The 19,046-nt window shown below is 38.7% G+C and overlaps 2 protein-coding genes across 2 annotated transcripts in view; both read left to right on the forward strand.

The window, feature by feature from the left end:
• LOC140154832 (uncharacterized) overlaps positions 1-8,578 on the forward strand; it is a 23,699-nt gene extending 15,121 nt beyond the window's left edge. Inside the window, exons 11-16 of the mRNA XM_072177421.1 lie at positions 310-401; positions 938-1,139; positions 1,807-1,967; positions 2,964-3,115; positions 4,034-4,230; positions 5,541-8,578. Of these exons, the coding sequence (XP_072033522.1) occupies positions 310-401; positions 938-1,139; positions 1,807-1,967; positions 2,964-3,115; positions 4,034-4,230; positions 5,541-8,578 (3,842 nt within the window). The remainder of the gene's footprint in view (positions 1-309; positions 402-937; positions 1,140-1,806; positions 1,968-2,963; positions 3,116-4,033; positions 4,231-5,540) is intronic.
• On the forward strand, positions 8,556-17,498 carry LOC140154833 (tyrosine-protein phosphatase non-receptor type 23-like). Its single transcript, XM_072177422.1, has 8 exons — positions 8,556-8,706; positions 9,605-9,701; positions 10,784-10,983; positions 11,781-11,974; positions 12,428-12,532; positions 13,942-14,080; positions 14,864-14,924; positions 17,342-17,498. The coding sequence occupies exons 1-8, from the start codon at positions 8,668-8,670 to the stop codon at positions 17,368-17,370; spliced, it is 864 nt and encodes a 287-aa protein (XP_072033523.1). The 5' UTR covers positions 8,556-8,667; the 3' UTR covers positions 17,371-17,498.
• The last annotated feature ends 1,548 nt before the right edge of the window (positions 17,499-19,046 follow it).

Genomic DNA, 19,046 nt, shown 5'->3' on the forward strand with positions numbered 1-19,046 from the left:
TCACATAAGTGTACTGGGATGCTGTGAAAATCTTCTTTGAATGTTATTGCAGCTTATTAGGCTATTCCAGTTGTAATCCATACACCCCATATGGAAGACATGACCATAGTCTCCCACCCATTCAGGTAACTAACCCAATTTGAGTGGAAATTCAGGTCATGTCTTCGATCGGGGGTGTATGGATTTCAACTGGAATAGTTCCAACTGAAAATACCTGTATATATCAAACATCTGTTCAATGTTTCATACTTTATGAGAACTGGAAATAATGTCACTAATATCACATACATTTGTCATTGTTCTTTTCAGGTTTATCAAACGTTGTGCTGGATGTTGATTTAGCAGTCAAAGAGTTGGATGGTATATTACAAGAAGAAGATAGACAAGAGCAAGATTTTCAAGTAAGATCTCATTTATTTACGTTACATGTCGTCTTTGGGCAGGAAAAACCTCCTATGTACTTGCAGCCCCCGAACATGTTTAGAACAAAACTGCCAACGAATAAACATAAGAGGTTTTAATTTAAACATGTTCAGGGACCAATGACACATTTGAGGTTTTTCCTGCCCAGCGACGATGTTATGACCCTAGCAAGGGTAGAAATAGGGGATCAGGGGCAACATTTTGTCAAAATGTACCTGGTTCACAGGATTTTGCCAAGAACTAGTGCAGGGGTAATTTCTCATGAACCAGGAGTATTTAAAAAAAAATATGGCTGCAATTGTATGTCTAGAATGAATTATCCCTTACAACTTGTATAGAATTGAATTATCCCTTACAACTTGTATAGAACAAAAAAAGGGTTAGCAGAGACTAGCACGGACTACAGTATTTTTATTTACTTGACACTTGACGTCCATATGATATCTCCAGAAATTTGTTTTTCTGTAGTCATGAGTTATCCTTATATCACATTTGTGGCATTTTGATTTTGCAGAAGGAATTTGGTCCCAGGCCTTCAAATATTATGAAAGATCTGAAGAAAGAGTTTGGCAAATACCAGGAAGGACATTCTAAAGCCAGTCGGTCTAACCAGGAGCTGCATAAAGCAATGGAAGCACACATTGATAATATAAGAGCTTTGGCTGGACCACTTGAAGATTTACCAGCATTACTACCATCCAGTAGAGATAGCGAGAGTAAGTATGAGTATAATAGCTGAGACATGTTGTGATAGCAGAAGCTGTAAATGAATGTAATAAGCATTCCATCTAAGAGGCCATATATCACCCAAACTTGGCCCAGCAAGATAACAAATTTATCAAGACGAATGGGCTATTCCACTTAAAATCCACATTACCCCAGTGGAAGATTTTAGAAATATCTCCTTCAGGAGGAGTATGAATTTCAAATGGAATGAACACATTAGACAGATCCATTTGAAACTCACCTTCCCTCTGTGGAAGATTCAGGTTGAATCTTTCTCAAAGGGTGTATGAAATTCAAATGGGAATTGTCTAATGTGGTCATTCCATTTGAAATTCATACTCCTTCTGTGGAAGATATTTTCACAGGAGTAGTGTGGATTTTAAATGGAATAGCCCAATTTGTGGAAAGCTAATGATGTATATATATGATTAAAAAAAACTATAAACAACTTGAAAATAATTTGAAAAATTGTGCTTAATTGAAATTTTAAAACTATTTGCACAGGATGGTGAGACCCTTTTGTTCCCAGGGTTTGTACAAATGAAACGTTTTTCATTAACATGCTATAACAAAGTGAATTATATTTCCTTATGGTTCACCAATACAAAACACTATGCTGGATGTTGGTTGAACAATATTGGATCAATCACCTTACAGAGCCAGAGGACAAAGAAGCCCAGGCCAAGTTACAGAAGTTACTAGACAAAGTAGAGGAGATGAAGAAACAGAGACATACCCTGGAAGCTCAGCTACGTGATCACCTCCAAACTGATGACATCACCAGTCAAATTGTGACTAAAGAAGGCGGTAATATGAAGGTAAAAGGGTTGGCTTGTTTTTCTGTTTTTAATGATTCAGCCATTACATGCAGAAACTTGTTCTAATGCTAGTAGGGCTACTCATGGCTACTCATGTAAATTTGGTCAGGGCTTTTGAAAGCAATCAGTGGCATAGCCAAGGTGTGCACAGTGCAACAGGATGGAAATTTTAAAAGTAACATCAGGCCTGGAAGAGTGGCTTACTGCATACAGGGCATCTTGACCTAAGCATTGGAAATTGGACCAATAATGCATATCTTTTCGGCCCATTTTACACCAAAATTAAACTTGAATATGGACCAAAACTAATGTAAAATTGTAATTTTTGAGCACTTTGCACACAGTGGTTCATATAGTAATATTTGAGGAAGTCGTCGAGACTTTTGAACTTAAACAGAACAAAAGTTTCATTGTGTATCTGGTGAACAAGACACTGGCTACACACCTAAAAGTAAGTTGGAGATAACATGAATTTCAAATGCTGGCTTGCTTGCTTGCCGCAGTGGCCATCCATAGTTTCATATCTTGCATCGCTGTCTAGATGTAATTAGTCTCAAGTCCAGTGTCTTACCTTTGGATGTTGACATAGGTTAGGGCAGGCCTTCCTGGTTTCCTTTTCCCATGCTTTTGGGATCAATTTAGAAAAATTTCAATCTAAGTGGACAGGCCTTCCTGGTTTCCTTTTCCCATGCTTTTGGGATCAATTTAGAAAAATTTCAATCTAAGTGGACAGGCCTTCCTGGTTTCCTTTTCCCATGCTTTTGGGATCAATTTAGAAAAATTTCAATCTAAGTGGACAGGCCTTCCTGGTTTCCTTTTTCCATGCTTTGGGATCAATTTAGAAAGATTTCAGTGTACCCTAATATTATAAAAAATATTCCAATGTATAACAATGCAAAGTTTCAAGAAGATACCACATTTACTGTACAGAAGTTGTGACCAAACTTTTTGAATGACACTTATAGATAATTTCCATTTATTTCATGATTCTTGCAGGATTTCTTTGAAGAAGAGCTGAAAAAGCATGGTACAATCTGTACATACATAGAACAAAATATTGCTGCCCAGGACAATATACTCAAAGCTGTCACTGATGCTAATGCCGCGTACGCTGACACGAGGAAGATGTCATCAGACACCGCTAAAAAGTGAGTTTTTCATCATAATAGTCAGAATCTTCCCAATATACTTGGCTTCTGCAAGTTTTTGACATGAGATCTCAAGTTCAGTTTCCAAAGTTTCATACACAATCAAATGATGATTTTGTGTAAAACCATGAATAGAATTAGTCCTGATGAAGTCAGATACATGTCTATTGAAAGTTCAACCACACACACAGGGATTGGCTGCATCAGTACTGTGATATCTGGTGGCGTACTCATAGAAATACATTTTAGAATTAGTCCTGTATACATAATGGTTATCAAGCAGAAGATGTTAAATGTATATTAAATACATGATTTTCACCAAAGTAAGGGAACTAACCTAAGTATGATGTCCTATAAACGAAACCGCCCGTTACATGTGAAATGTTGAAAATTCCAACTCGAATGATCAACTTTAATAAGTAATAAGCTTTGATCCCCCCCATGAAATAACTTTCATTTATAGGCTGTTGTTAAACATTTGGTTAGTTCCCTTATTGTAAATGCAAGTGCAATGATAGAATTGTTCAGTGTAAAGATTTGATTTGCTTCACATGATTTTTTTCATCATGATGCCTTACCTTTGTTAAATCAAGAACACATGAAATCTGAAACAAAGAAGCTTAGTGTATGGAGAGGTTCATATCTACAATAGCTGCCATACAGACATGCAGACATCGTCTGCATTCTACATGTCTATTGTACACATAAGAATGGGACACATGGCAGCTATAGCTGATGAAGTCTTCTTGCACTAATCTTTTTTCAGTGTACAATGAATGGGTTGATGTCTAAGAATGGCTTATTATGAGTTGCTCTTTCTTGTGAGGATATTTATGTACATACTACCTGAAGTTCTATTTGCACGCTTGCTTGCTTGCTTGTTTTTCTTTTAAGAAAGATTTACTATTTATTTCCCAGACGAGATGAGAAGATTCAGGAGCTAATAACCTCCTACACAGTCTACGATGATCTGATTGCTAAATCTCACAAGGGCACTGAATTCTATAAGAAGCTTGAGCAGGGAATTACCAAGCTATTGTCAAAGACCAAGGGTGTGGTGAAGGTTAACCAGGAAGAGAGGGAAGCCATGATTCAAAAAATCAGACCAAAACCAGGTGAGGTGTGATAATATGGATGATCACAAAATAAAAACTAACAACAGCAGTATGGTACAGCTATATTCAAATTGAAATTTCATAAGACATTCTGAACTGTAGTGTCCATGTAGTATGGTATAAGCAGTAACAGCTATATTCAAATTGAAATTTCATAAGACATTGTGAACTGTAGTGTCCATGTAGTATGGTATAAGCAGTAACAGCTATATTCAAATTGAAATTTCATAAGACATTGTGAACTGTAGTGTCCATGTAGTATGGTATAAGCAGTAACAGCTATATTCAAATTGAAATTTCATAAGACATTGTGAACTGTAGTGTCCATGTAGTATGGTATAAGCGGTAACAGCTATATTAAAATTGAAATTTCATAAGACATTGTGAATTGTAGTGTCCATGTAGTATAGTATAAGCAGTAACAGCTATATTCAAATTGAAATTTCATAAGACATTGTGAACTGTAGTGTCCATGAAGTATGGTATAAGCGGTAACAGCTATATTAAAATGGAAATTTCATAAGACATTGTGAATTGTAGTGTCCATGTAGTATAGTATAAGCGGTAACAGCTATATTCAAATTGAAATTTCATAAGACATTGTGAACTGTAGTGTCCATGTAGTATGGCATAAGCGGTAACTTTCACGATGATTTTATTTTTGTGAATGGAGATTATATCACAAATTTAACAACACACACATGAAATTTTGTCATATGATATCATTGGTAGGGCAAGAATTCTGTAAAATTATCAACACACACAAAATCTTCTGTTTTGGAAATCATGAAAATATCTGTATGCAAAATAACCACCTTTACAATATACAAGCTCAACAAATCAAGGGCATGAAAAGAGGGTATTTTCTTCTACATATCCAGGGGAAAAAGGAAAAATCACTTCAAAGTGCTATTTTTCTAGAAATGTTCAAATACAGGGTTTTATAAATGATGCATGGGTTCATCCAGACAGACATTGGGCTATTCCAGTATATATCCATACACCCCCTATGGAAGACATGACATTTATCTTCCGTACATGAGGTGTCAATTTCAAATGGAGTCACCCACCTACCATTTGTGGAAGATTCACACTCCATTTGTGGAAGATTAAGGTCATGTCTTCGATATGGGGTGTATGGATTTCAACTGGAATAGCCCATTGCTTTTCGTTAGCTTTAGTTCATTTCCGCCTTCCAATTTGCACTAGCTCAAACCGTACCTTAAGCAGTATTCTTTAATCTAACTCAGTCTGCAACAGTCCATTTAATACAATTTAATAATATTTTGACAAACTTTTTCCTTCCAAAGCTCCAACAAGACCTTCAGCCCCTAAGCTATCTGCACCTGTGGACAATGCACCAAGAGGACCAAAGTTATCAGATTTCTGGAAGCCTAAGACAACGCGAGGACAAGATTCAACCCCATCATCTCAACCAAACATGTATCCTGCACCTGATGTGGTTACAGGTCCAGGAATGGGTGCTCCAACAGGACAGATGTATCCTGATGTAGGGAGTGTTGGTGGACCTGGAGGCGTTATACCGACATCTATACCAGGGAGTCATGTACCACCTGCACATCATAGTCCACAGCATACTGCCACTTCAAAACATGGTATAGAAAATCACCCAGGAGCTCCAGGGGCACAGCATGAGGTTAGACCTACTCCTAGCAGAGGTGGAAGTGAAAATGTCTCGACCAGTATGCCAGGTGGGCATCAGGTGCCGCCACCAAGTCACCATCCGCCAGGTGGAATGCCTTATCAGTCACCAGTGCATACTCCCATGCCACAAGGTGGTAGTGGCAACCAATCCCAACCACCGATGTCACCGGTTGTTACACAACCTCCCAACCAATCACAGCCAACTCCTGGTGTGATGTCTCATCCCGCTGGCCAATCACAACAGCCCACTGGAGTAGTGATGCCCCATCGGAGTACCCAATCCCAGCCGCCAATGTCACCACCCCCAAGTAGCCAGCAACAACAGCCGCAGTTTCCTCCAATGCAACAGCAGCAACCTTCTGTATACCAACACAGGAATGTCAGCGCGGTTCAGCCACAACAGATGCAATCTTATCCTTCTAGTCAAGGTCCTACAGCAGGACAACCAACTTCTATAGCTTATGTAGCGCCGACTATTCCATCAGCACCACCAACTCTACAACCGAATCAAAGGATACCAATTGCATCTGTGCCATCATCTGCTGGTGCTATGCCACCAGCAGCATCAGTTTCAAGTCAACAATATACACAACATCCACAGCTGCCACAACCTAATGCAGTAGCCCTCCAGAGATACCCTACCCCACAACAACCAGGCCAATGGCAGCAGCATCAACAGCAGCAGCAGCATCAACAGCAGCATCCCATCTCACAACCAAGTCAAACTAGCATGCCACAAAATGTAAACTACGGAGGACCGCAAATACCTACTGCATCTGTGTACCAGAATCAACCACACAGTTCAATGACTATGGTTAGTAGTAATAACACTCCAATTGCAACACCCATGCAACAAGGTGTAGCAGTACCTACCCAATATGGACAAGAACAGTTTCCACCAAGCAGTGTACAAGGGGCCTACCAACCTAGTGTCCCATCTCAGTACCAATCAGGAATGGGGGGTCAAGCAGGACGCCAAATGTCACAACAACACATGGGTTATTCCCAGCAACCACTTCAACATCGGCAACATGCTCCACAGCAACAGCAAGTGAGAATGCAACAGCCACAGCAGCAACCTGGTGTGGGTTTACAGCAACCAGCAAGTCAGCCACAACCAGGCATTCATCAGCAACAACAGCAGCATTTACCACCTGGTCAACAACAACAGCAGCTTGGATATCAGCAGAATATGCAGTCGCATATGTACCACCAACACACGGGTCAGCAGGAACAGCATTCTCATGTCTATCAGCAACAGCAACCACCAGGAAGTCCCCATCATCAACCTACTCAAGCAGCACAGCCTCACCTTCAGCAGACTCAAGTGTATGGACATCAGCAACAAGGTATGATTGGACAGCAACAAGCACCAAATCTAGCAGGTCCTTCAAGTAATCAGCAGCAACAAATGCCACAAGGACCCCAACAGCATCAGCAGCAGATTAACATGCCTCCACATCATCAGAATCAACAGCAAGTCCCAGGAGGCCCAGTAAGTCACCCACAACAGCACCAAGTACAACCAGGTATGCAGCCAGGACAACAGCAACAAGTACAACCAGGTAGGCAGCCAGTACAACAGCAACAAGTACAACCAGGTATAAAGCCTGTACAACATCAACAAGTACCACCTGGTATTCAGCCAGGACAACAGCAACAGTATCCCCAGCAGCTGCAGAGGCCTTCTCCAGCTGTGTCACCACTGCCACAACAACATGAATCACCACAGCATCTTCCCCAAGTACCCACTTCACGGATACAGAGCAACATGCAGCAGCCACCACAACATATGGGAAACATTAGTCAACCTGTCCAGCAAACACAATTTCAGCCACAACAGCAGCAGATGCAAAGGTTTCCAACTGCCAGTGCACCAGGGCCACAAGGATACGCAGCGGGTGTTCCGGGTGGTATTGCAGCTGGTGTTCCAAGTGGTATTCCACAGAATCAAACTGGATTGCAGCAAACAATGCAGCAGCAGAACCAGTCTGGTATGGCAGGGCCTCAGCCTAAGCCTCTGCAGTATGCAGTCCCAGGAGGGCCAGGATCTCCCCAACATATCATTAGACCCCAGCAACCAAATACGCCTCCTATAAATCAACAGCAAGTTAGAGGACAGCAGCAGCAAGGCCAGGTGCAGGCACCTGGACCTCAGCTTGGACAGAATTTGCCAGCCCAACCAAATCAATATGGTACAGTCAATCCAACTCAAATGGGTCAACAGCAGCAGACATTCCAACCAGCAGCACAAATTCCTCCTCAACAATATCCAAACCAAGCACCACAACAGCAACAGTATAACTACCAAGTAACTCCTGGTGCCCCACTGACAAAATCACAACAAAATCAAAAGATCAATATGGCATTCAAAGAGGAACAGAAACGATTGCCCCAACCTTCCCTCCAACCTTTGAAAGTGGAAAGCAACTCCAACGACCTTCTCTCGGCAAGCCCAGACAGTCAGCAAAAATCCATGACAGGCGTGCAACTTTTGCAGCCACTCGCAACCACTACGACCGCACCACCAAGTCAAAGTGGAACAACAAGTACTTCATCGTCCTCTCAGCACCAACCATGTCGTAGTCCCCCTACAGTACAAAGCGAGCATGTGTCGCCCTCAAGACAGACAGATGTTGTTAGGGGGATCAACCATTATCCAGTGAAGGGGTGCTGGTCCTAAAGATCCGTGATGCAGACAAGGAGACATTGGACAAATTTGTGGAGGAAGTGGAGAGATTGGAACATGCGGTGGAAGGATTGAGTAAACAGATGCTGAGTGGTCCTACAGTGCTGGAGAAGATTTGGAAGGTGAGTGTATTCAGTATATGTACAATGTATAATGTATTTTGTGTGTGCATTCATATGTGTGTATGCACCCCTGTTTGAGGTCGGGGTGTGTGTGAGGATACACACAAAAAAATCTCCGTACGACTTCCTAGATAGTGATTCTAGATGTAAGATGTCATAGAAATCGTAGCTAATGACCACAATTACTGGCGTGGGGTGTGTGTGAGGGGGTGTTTCCTTGCAAACGAGGACACACAAGACTTTTCACATTTAAACTGTGGACCTACCTGCAAACGAGAACCACCCTCGGTTCGCGGAGGTCTGCAGTAGGTCGCAATTGCATGCCAAATGCATTTTAGAGACGCACCCTTTATTGTGCATTAAAAATGCTGACAGTGGTTGGTAAGCAAATTTTGTACCGTGTATCATACAGAGCTGTACTCGCAAAAAATCCGCATTTCGGTCTTCAGTATTATTTTTAAGGGGTACTACACCCATGTGGTAAATTGTGACTATTTTTGCATTTTTCTCAAAAATAATAACACACTGGTAACAAAAGTTACGTATATTATTGGGGCAAGGAATCCGATTAATACACTGAAATTTCAGTGACTCAAGACAAGCGGTTCAGTATATATGATAGGAAACGAGGTACATCCTAGCTGTACCTTATTTCTTATCATAAATAACGAACCGCCTGTCTTGGGTCACTGAAATTCCACTGTAGTAACTGGATTCCTTGCCCCTATAATATACATAACTTTGGTTACCACTGTGTTATTACTTTTTGAGAAAAAATGCAAAAACAGACACAAATTTATCGATGGGTGTAGTACCCCCTTAAAAAAATTGTACACTATGGCTGTAAGGAATTGACTAATTACATAATCTGCTTGTATTCAACATTTTTGCCTTGCAGGAGTTGACTGATGCACAGGATCGTGATTCCAGACAATATTCTATGGCTGTGGCAAGATGTTATTCAATGAAGAATAGGCACTCAGATATTATGCCATGTATGTAATATAAACTGAGCTCAAAAAGAAACTTATAATTTTTCACAAGGTCATATCTTGAAATCCTGTCCATCAAATTGAAACAAAATTACACACAGGTTTGCTTCAATACTCTACTCTTGAAACATGTCAGTAACCAAGCTGTTATCCAACTGGCACAACAGCAAAATGCACTGACATGGAACAGCTTCCTGGACCACATTCACAGCCCAGCCCTGTTTCATGAAAAAAGTGTATGAAAAGCAGAAAGCAGCACCGTTTTATCATCTGTGCAAGGATCTTGTGTGCATTCTCACAGATATTTTGTGCTGGGTGCCAAATGTTGGGCTGTGAAAGTGGAGGAAGTCCAGGAAGCTGTTCCATGTCAGTGCATTTTGCTGTTGTGTCAGTTGGACAACTGCTTGGTTACTGACATGTGTTTTGAGTAGAGTATTAAGGTAATCCTGTGTGTAATTTTGGTTCATTTTGATTGACAGTATTTTAAGATATGTCCTTGTGATTCACAAGTTGTAAAAAATTATAAGTTTCTTTTTGAGCTCAGTGTAGTTAAACTGTGTATTTTTAGTTTACTAGTTCTTGTTTCTTTCTAGCGTAAATTTCTAGTATAATTTTGATACAAAATAATGAAACACCCATTTGAATGTCCTACATTTGACATCAGATTTTTAGTAGAAGCTGTGACGAGTCTGAAAACTCAATTGAGATTTTGTAAAATGTGTTTTTCTTATTTTAGAACACAAAGCAATTTTTTACCCATATTTGTACTATAAAGATATAATTACAACAGCAACAACAATAATTTTGGATTATTTTCAAAACAAATTGTGGAACAAGTGGCAATGAATTTTCAGTTTATCTGGGCATCAAAATGAGAGATGAAGAAAGGACCAGTTATAATGAATCGTGTCTTTTTAAACACATTGGGGGTAAGCCATTGGGGGAAAGCCAAAATTCAAGTTCCAAATGTGCTGTGCAAAATATAAGAAACTTGAAATCTGTCCCTTATTTTTATTTATTATGAGTCCTCTTGTTATGAGCCCTGTTAATAAATGTGATAGTTTCTTTATCTTTTTTTTAAATAGATGACCATAATCGTGTGGTTCTTACCAATGCAAAGAATGACTACATCAATGCCAGCTATATCAAGGACCTGTCTTCAACCACACCTCAGTTCATCGCCAGTCAAGCACCAGTAACATCATCTTTCAATGATTTCTGGCTCATGGTATATGAACAGCAGATTACCATCATAGCATCACTCATTGCACACCCAGCTGTTGGGGTAAGTACACACCAATGGTCATGCATTGGGTTATTCCGTTTAAAATCCATACACCCCCTGTGGAAGACATGGCTTCAATCCTCCACACAGGGAGTGAGGGAGTGTGAATTTCAAATGGAATTACCAAAATGGGTAATTCCATTTGCGATGTATACTCCCTGTGTGGTAGATTAAGGTAATGCCTTCTATATGGGGTGTATGGATATCAACTGGATTTGCCCATTCCTTAGAATTTTTAAACTTATCAATAAGACTAACTAACAACTGTTTTTGTCTTATAAATATTGCGGTGGAAGTTGAGTGAATTCCATTGTTCACTCAGACCAATTGGAGCTGGGCATTGAATGGTAAACGATTGGAACACAAATCGGATGCAAGGACAAATTTCACAGTTTTTAAATGTTTCCGTAGTACCTTGGGTAAATGTTCTTGGAAATACTGCCTGAATCCTAAAACCATAAGTTATGTTCTAATTTTTTTTATAGTTTTAATCTCATAAAATAAGTAAATAGGCATTCACCTGTTTCTATTCGCATTTTTCAACAAAAACTTGTTTTTTTAATGAAATTTTTTTAAACAAATTTTTTACAACAATGCGCAGTAATATGGAGGCATTGTAGTCGACACTTTGCATCATGATCTACGTAAGCTGAGAACCACAAAATTTTAGTTGCTTACTGCACACAACATCTGCTCAAACTAATTTCTAAAGATTTCCCATCAGCCGCTGAAAAGTTCTATTGACTCAATGCTCCATTCCTCATCATTATTTGTATTGAAATCTTGTTCAATTGCAGGGCAAGAACACAGGTTTTGACCAGTATTGGTTAGAGGAGAGAGGGCAAGTTCAAACCTATGGTCCCATCATGTTGACCATGCAGAGTAAACGAAATACAGACTTCCACGTGGAGAGAGTGTTCAACCTAATGCACAAAGAAACCAAGCAGATGAGAACGTTATTCCTACTGCAGTTTACACAGTGGCCTGAATTGTAAGTGTACTATGTAAAGGCAAAAGTATTAATGAATTTAATAAACAAAAAATTTCAAGTGTTGATAAAGGCAACAGTGGTTGCTGAAACGTACACAAGAAAGTGCAATTTCTGGATCAGGTACACAGAACCTTGTCTGCTGAAGATTTTTCAAATGATAATGCCCAGTTTTGACTTCCATTTTATTGTTTTGAAAAGTGCCACCAAAATTACTAACTTACTCTCACAGGGTGCTAATTAAGTCAAATATGGTATTTGTCTGATTTAATAGCCTATTATTACTATTATACTGAAGTTCAAAACTAGATCTTTCAATGTTCTACTCTATTATGACTATGGAAATTCTGTACTCAATCATTTGAACATGGTTCTATTTGAGCAACAGTTTTTATGGATATCAGTATGAAATGCACATTCCTGTCTGTAAAATGTTGCTTTTTTGCTTCTTTCCAGTGGGGTGATGTCCAATCCTACTTCATTAATACATTTCATTGGTGAAGTAAATAACTACCATAAACAACAAAGGAATCCACAAACACCAGTCCTGGTACATTGCAAGTAAGTTGATATTTTATTTTGTAGATTACATGTTCTCAAATTCCCAGGAAATCTTTTCAGGGTTGCAGAAATATATGAAGAAAACGAAAAAGAAGAAATAAACAAATAAGTAAGAAATCCAAGAACAAGCTTCCTGTCTCTAAATTATTCAGATAATTGTAATCCGGAAGAAGTATGCCCCAAGCTAGCTATTTTAGGTATGGACACATTTTGTTCTTATCATTTTGCTCACAGAAAAGTTTTGATACAGCTCTTAGAAACTAAATATTTGGTGCTGTATGTAATCAGTCCCAGAACAATACCAAATATGGAAAATAAGACCTTTGACCTTAGCTGTACAGCAGCATGTGGTGATCTAATGGGACACTGTACACATCAACCATGTGGGCACTACTGATTTTCTTACAGAACCTCTGATTGGTTAATTACATGTTATAGTCATCTGAGTAACCAATCAAAATAGAGCTTTTAGATCTCTTACACTTTTCAGCTTAATCCTCTTCAACCCTACTGACTATTCTTATCATATCTCTGATTAGTTCAATACATGGCATAGCCCTCTTTGTAACCAATCAAAATAGTTCTTACAGGCTGATACTTGTCATGTCTCTGCTGACTATTCTTACCATATCGCTGATTGGCTCAATAGATGACATAGCCCTCTTTGTAACCAATCAAAATAGTTCTTTGAGGCTGATACTTGTCATGTCTCTGCTGACTATTCTTACCATATCTCTGATTGGCTCAATAGATGACATAGCCCTCTTTGTAACCAATCAAAATAGTTCTTTGAGGCTGATACTTGTTATGTCCCTGCTGACTATTCTTACCATATCTCTGATTGGCTCAATAGATGACATAGCCCTCTTTGTAACCAATCAAAATAGTTCTTACAGGCTGTAGTGTCCATTGGTTTAAGAAATCAACAGCCAGTATGATTTGAGTTGCTTATCCTCTTGAATTTGGATACAGCTTTACAATTAGTAGCCATTGTCTTTTGAAATTAATGAAATCAGAGAGCTGCCTTACACAGTAAAGGATGTGGTGGAAGTGCTTTGCATTATCAGTGCTGACCTTATAATCTGTTGCAAGGTTCCTTTTATGTGTTAACCATCGCGTATACGCACACAACGTCAAGCGTGTGCATGGGACCTTATGGGAAATAATACGCACTGGATGGTTAGCAGCTGACCTTGTGGATATGATTTGCCACATGTTGAGATGTTGAGATAAAGGCTGTGTAGTGTATACAGCCATCGTCCCAGTAGGGTATTATTATGCAGTACTCATGTTCCATAATTGGCACTCTCCCGGACTGATAATATCCTGGATTCATTATTATGAATACTATTTGTATCTTGATTTGCAATGTATCATCTTATTCATTTCCCTACTTACTTACCTTGTAGTTGCGGTGTAGGTAGAACAGGTGTGTTTTGTGTCATCTATACTGCCATCCAAGAGATGCAAGCTGGTAATGGCATCATTAACATCCCACAAGTCATCAATTGTCTTAGACAACAAAGGAAATGGATGATCACAGAAAAGGTACAAACTTCATCTTTCTTCCTCACTTTATGAGCAAATATTCTGTAAATCTTTTGAGAGCTCCTATCCCCTCCCATGCTGGCATATTTGGTGTTAAGCTGAGGGACAACTCATCAGAGATGTTATGCTAAGTAGAGTTAATCTCTGGTGACCAACACACACTTATAAAATCGTGCAGAAACAAATTTTTAAAAGAAAGTATCGCCCCACCTGATACAAACTCCTCGACTATATATAATTCGTATCACTTCCAAGCCTCACCTATTATCTGTTCTAACCCCAGTGACGCCTCATGCATATTGTCCTGGGTAGGATTAGGTCTAAGTTTACTGGAGGGACATTACAACTAGCGCTACTGCTGCTACATCCTGATATATTGATTTTCAAAGTAAAATGCTGATACTATTACAATACATCCAAAGGTCTAGGGAAATTAATGAGGTGTCACTACAGCTGGAATAGATAATGGTATAATCAATTCCAGAAAACCTTTGATGAGCGCGTATTTTAAGCATACATCGCGTATTTACTGCGTTGGATGCACTTGTCTCTGATTGGCTGCTGAGGCGATCTGCTGTTGCAGAGTGGAAATTTATGAATGAACTGTGCGCCGTACGCATTGTCAGCTCCGAATTTGCAACATCACAGTGGTCGCGCTCGTCAAAGGTTTACTGCATTTTAGTATAATTAATAGTGATGGATCACATACACACACCTTGTTTAATTTTTATCAAAGTAGAAGGTATGTCATGTGTAATTACTTATACTGTTTTCTATTTGCAGGAGCAACTCAAGTTTTGCTACGATGCTGTTTTAGTTTGTGCACAGCAAATGCTTGCTAAACGTAAGTGTCTCTGCATCCCTTAAGTAATCCACAGCATAGGTTAATAACCTTATATCCCTGAATATACCATAATATAACAGGAATGGGTAAGATTATGGCATAGATTATACCTAATCTGGTCCATCACACTAGCTTGTATATAAATATGGTACATATGTGTGTTTGTTAATTGTTAATTATTTTTGAGAACAAAATGAGCTATAGGCAAAATATCTAATTCTCGATCATAGAGCCAACTTGGGTACGCACAGATATTTGTGTTGAGTATACTACACAAAGACCACACGCTTATGGCGCAAACACAGATTTTGAGAATTGACCAATCACAGTTTTCGAATATGGTCAACACTTAGGCAAGGTCAAGGTTTGTCATGTAGGTTGCGCGATTGTGTTAATCCAAGAAAAGTACGCTGACACAGAAGGCACATCCTCTCATGATCAAGAAATAAATATTTTGCCTTCAGTAATTGTACTACACTTGGCACTGCAACATTTTGTTTCACGCTCTTCTGTAACTCATCTTAACAGGGTGAGTTAAATGATTTACTCCCAACTTCCAAAAGCATTCAATCAGTTAGTAACCAGTATTTAAAACATTACCTGCATTTTACAGCAGATTGTAAAAGGTTAACCTGTTGATAATTATCCATACCGCGTGTAATTTTGTGAAAATTTGTATATTTTTTAGAAGATTCGCCAACCAAAAGCTGTATGCATAACAATGAAATCGTAAGAATATTTTACCTACACTGTGTTGTGTTTTTTGGTTAAATTGTTGTTGTTGTTTTTTGGGTCAACCTTTGCACTCAATCTAGTATTACATTATTCAGTTGATACTGTGTCCACAAGTTCTTTTCAGTGGTTAAATTGTCTCAAAAAGTGGTCCTGATAGCTAGCTTTTGTTTGTCTTGGTTTTGTGTTGAATTTGTCACAAGTACATTTCAAAGAAATCAGATCGACTCATATTGACCGGAAAAGGAATAATAAAAATACTATGTCTTCTGACCACAGTTTTCAAATTTGGTACAATTTTCATAATTTCTCTTCTTGCGTTAGGTATCGCATACATCAGGAAAAAATAATTAGGTTGAGTACAAATCAAGTTAACTTGCCCTTTACATGATGATGGTTCTTTGCAGGAATAAAAAAAAGTACTTGTTTTTTGGTAACCTTTGCACTCAAAACTACTTCATAATTGATTCTTTTAAAATAATATATAACACACAACCTAAAGCATGCGTGCTTAACTGGTGGCACACATGCTATTTGTGGTGCACAGACGCAGAACTCTAAACAAATGTTGGCATGGAAGTACATGCAACAAATGATTTATTTTCTCCCAGTAAATATATGACATGTTTAATGCTGTTTTTATCTAAATTTATTATGCTATGAACTTCTGTACTCAGCACCCTGGACCCCTAAGAGAAAGCATCTTTGTTAGCATTTTAAATTTGAAAAAGAAAAAAAGAAGTTTATTTGTGCTTCCCATCACTATAAATGTAAATAATGTTTGCACATATTAAGTTGCGCTGTATTTTAGTCTTTACTATTTTTTTAGAGAGCATGTCATGCAGCAAGGGCACAATAATTACTATAATTGGATGAAAAGGCAATATGCATCATTACGGTGTTTTTTGTTATCACTAATTGTTATTTATTTTATTGATCCACCTGTTCCTGGTTTTTTTACAATGATCACAAACTTTCAGTGACCATATTCTAATCAGTGGCCCCAATTATCAACTACAAAGTATCTTTTTAACAGAGCTCATCCAGATCTTGCAATTGAGGTATTTTTTTTCACTATTTTACCCATGTTGCACTGAACAGCAAATCAGTACATGGAAGAAATGCATTGTGGGAAGTGAAATATATCTTATCTGATCTATAGTGAATCAAATAACAATATTAATACAAAATTTGAGTAAATCACATTTTGCATCTGAAGTCAAAAATACATTTTTAAACTTATTCAAAACTTTGAAGATAATTTACACATCCTGTATCATTTTCAGTCAATTCTATGCAAGACACCGTAGCAGACTTTGCCACTTTCATGTACCTCCTACGTACAAAAGATGCAATGGAAGAATTCAGATACAAAACGTGAAAAACGCCATTATCTCAATCAGCATTAAGCTACGCCTGCTGTAAAAAATGACAGTACTGACTGATTAGTGCAATTGTGCAAATGTATCCTGTTGTATTTGTTTCGCCGCACAGTGGATACGGGACTAGCAGTTTATCGCATTTTGTATCTGAATTATTCAATAATAAGCTCCTTGCTGCATACCTTGCTTTCAGTTTTTTAGTGGTATTAGTCCAATGCATGTCAATGTTGTCTTGCTTACCTTTCACTGACAGGTGGCCTTATGACTCACAACTCTCTCTCATCTCCCGCATATGATCCCAAGAGAGCGCCCTCAAGAATCAACTCATTTGACACCATCATGGGAATCGACTCGGTGGAGAGCCTCCAGGATAGGATCTCTCACATGACAGTTAGGCCGAAACCAGCAACATCCGACCAGGAACTTGATGGTACACAGCAACCAGAGATGGGTGATGATAACATGTTAACTCCCACTGATAGTACATCACTGATGCAATCTGAGCAGGTGCAATCATTGCCGGCAGTAACAGAACAGGTTGGTAGTACTGAGCAGTCATCACACACTGATGTGCTAGATCTAAATGTAGGGGGTCATCTTGTGCAACAAGATAGTCCTGACAGGAAGATGGGATCCGGTTTGATTAGTCCCGATGGTTCATCGACGTCATCATCTTTACTAGAATTGCAAGAAAGTAATTTGAACTTCTTCAGCCAGAGTGCACAGAGCTTTATTCCCGATGTAGTAGAATCTAATACGGCTGTAAGCTCGAAAGAAAATCCAGATGACACGGAAGGTGAGGCAGGTAGCATAACAGGGTCGACCTCCTCGCTTCCATCTATATTAGCAGATTTAACACCCCAGAATTTTTCTATTAAAGAGCAACCTCTTGCAAAGCAGAAAGTGACCAAAGCTGATTTTACGAGTGGAAAGAGTAGACTTGGGGAGCAAAAGAGTGTAGATGATCCCTTTAGTATGTTGGATCCGATGTGGAGTTTAAGCAAAACAAAGTCAGATGATAGCCAGGGATCTCAATGAATGGTTTTATCAATTTTATTTACTGAATGTGATAAAAATCAAAGAAACTAATTTGAATGGTAACTAGAGTATTTTTACTCTTGTCGAGTTGGTAAAGTCAACGCCTTGCGGCAGCCGTGTCATGCGGCATCTTTAAACATGTGCGTATGTATGCTAGTGCTTTGAGGGAACACTTGTGAGTTTGCCCAATGAAATGCGAACTTGATGTCACCGACTCGCTGAGAGTAAATACTATATCGTCTGGTGTATCACATAGTGATGGATTTGAAAAACTGTGGATTCATAGTGATGGATTTTTTATTAAATGGTAAATTTATCAAGAAATCAGCATTGTGAAACAATGAGTAGGTGAATTGTTTTGGGACATTTATAAACCTGCCATTAATGTTCAGCAATTTGTGTGTCTATTAAAAGTAGGCATTTGACCGTCATTTCCAAAATATGAAAATGGGGTAAAATTGTACTTTTCACATGTGTAATATCTCCATTGGTCAGTAAAAACCTCCTATGTGATGTGGTCCCTGAGCATATTTAAAACAAAACTGCCAAAAGGTTACATAGGAGGTTTTGCTTTAAACATGTTCAGGGGGCCAATGATATATAGGAGGTTTTTCCTGCCCAACGATGAAATATTGCCAAATCTCAACATGTGTCAATTTGAATCTACACAATTTTTCACAGCTGTCAGCATGTGATACAGCTGAGGACATATTGCAATGTTGATTTATTTATATTATTATAGTAAACATTGTATAAGCTGCATTTACTGAACTTCAAAATTTAATCTTTGAAGCAACATCAAAAATTTGTTTTGGTCATCTCAAGTCAGTTTTCGTGATCAGATTCATGTTGTTTGATTACATCATAAGTTGTAGCCATCATGGAATGCATGTCATGTACATGTAGGCTGCTTTGCATACTAAGTGTAAAACATTTTGTACGGTGTGCCGTACAGTTGTACGTGTGTGTC

Source organism: Amphiura filiformis, chromosome 6, assembly GCF_039555335.1.
Source record: "Amphiura filiformis chromosome 6, Afil_fr2py, whole genome shotgun sequence".
In the NCBI taxonomy this organism is placed as follows: domain Eukaryota; kingdom Metazoa; phylum Echinodermata; class Ophiuroidea; order Amphilepidida; family Amphiuridae; genus Amphiura; species Amphiura filiformis.

Excerpts from the sequence above, each read along its gene's own strand:
- LOC140154833 (XM_072177422.1), top strand. The coding sequence starts at position 8,668 with ATGCTGAGTGGTCCTACAGTGCTGGAGAAGATTTGGAAG. Across the intron at positions 8,707-9,604 it reads TGCTGGAGAAGATTTGGAAG|GAGTTGACTGATGCACAGGA; the intron begins GTGAGTGTATTC and ends TTTGCCTTGCAG. Across the intron at positions 14,081-14,863 it reads AATGGATGATCACAGAAAAG|GAGCAACTCAAGTTTTGCTA; the intron begins GTACAAACTTCA and ends TTCTATTTGCAG.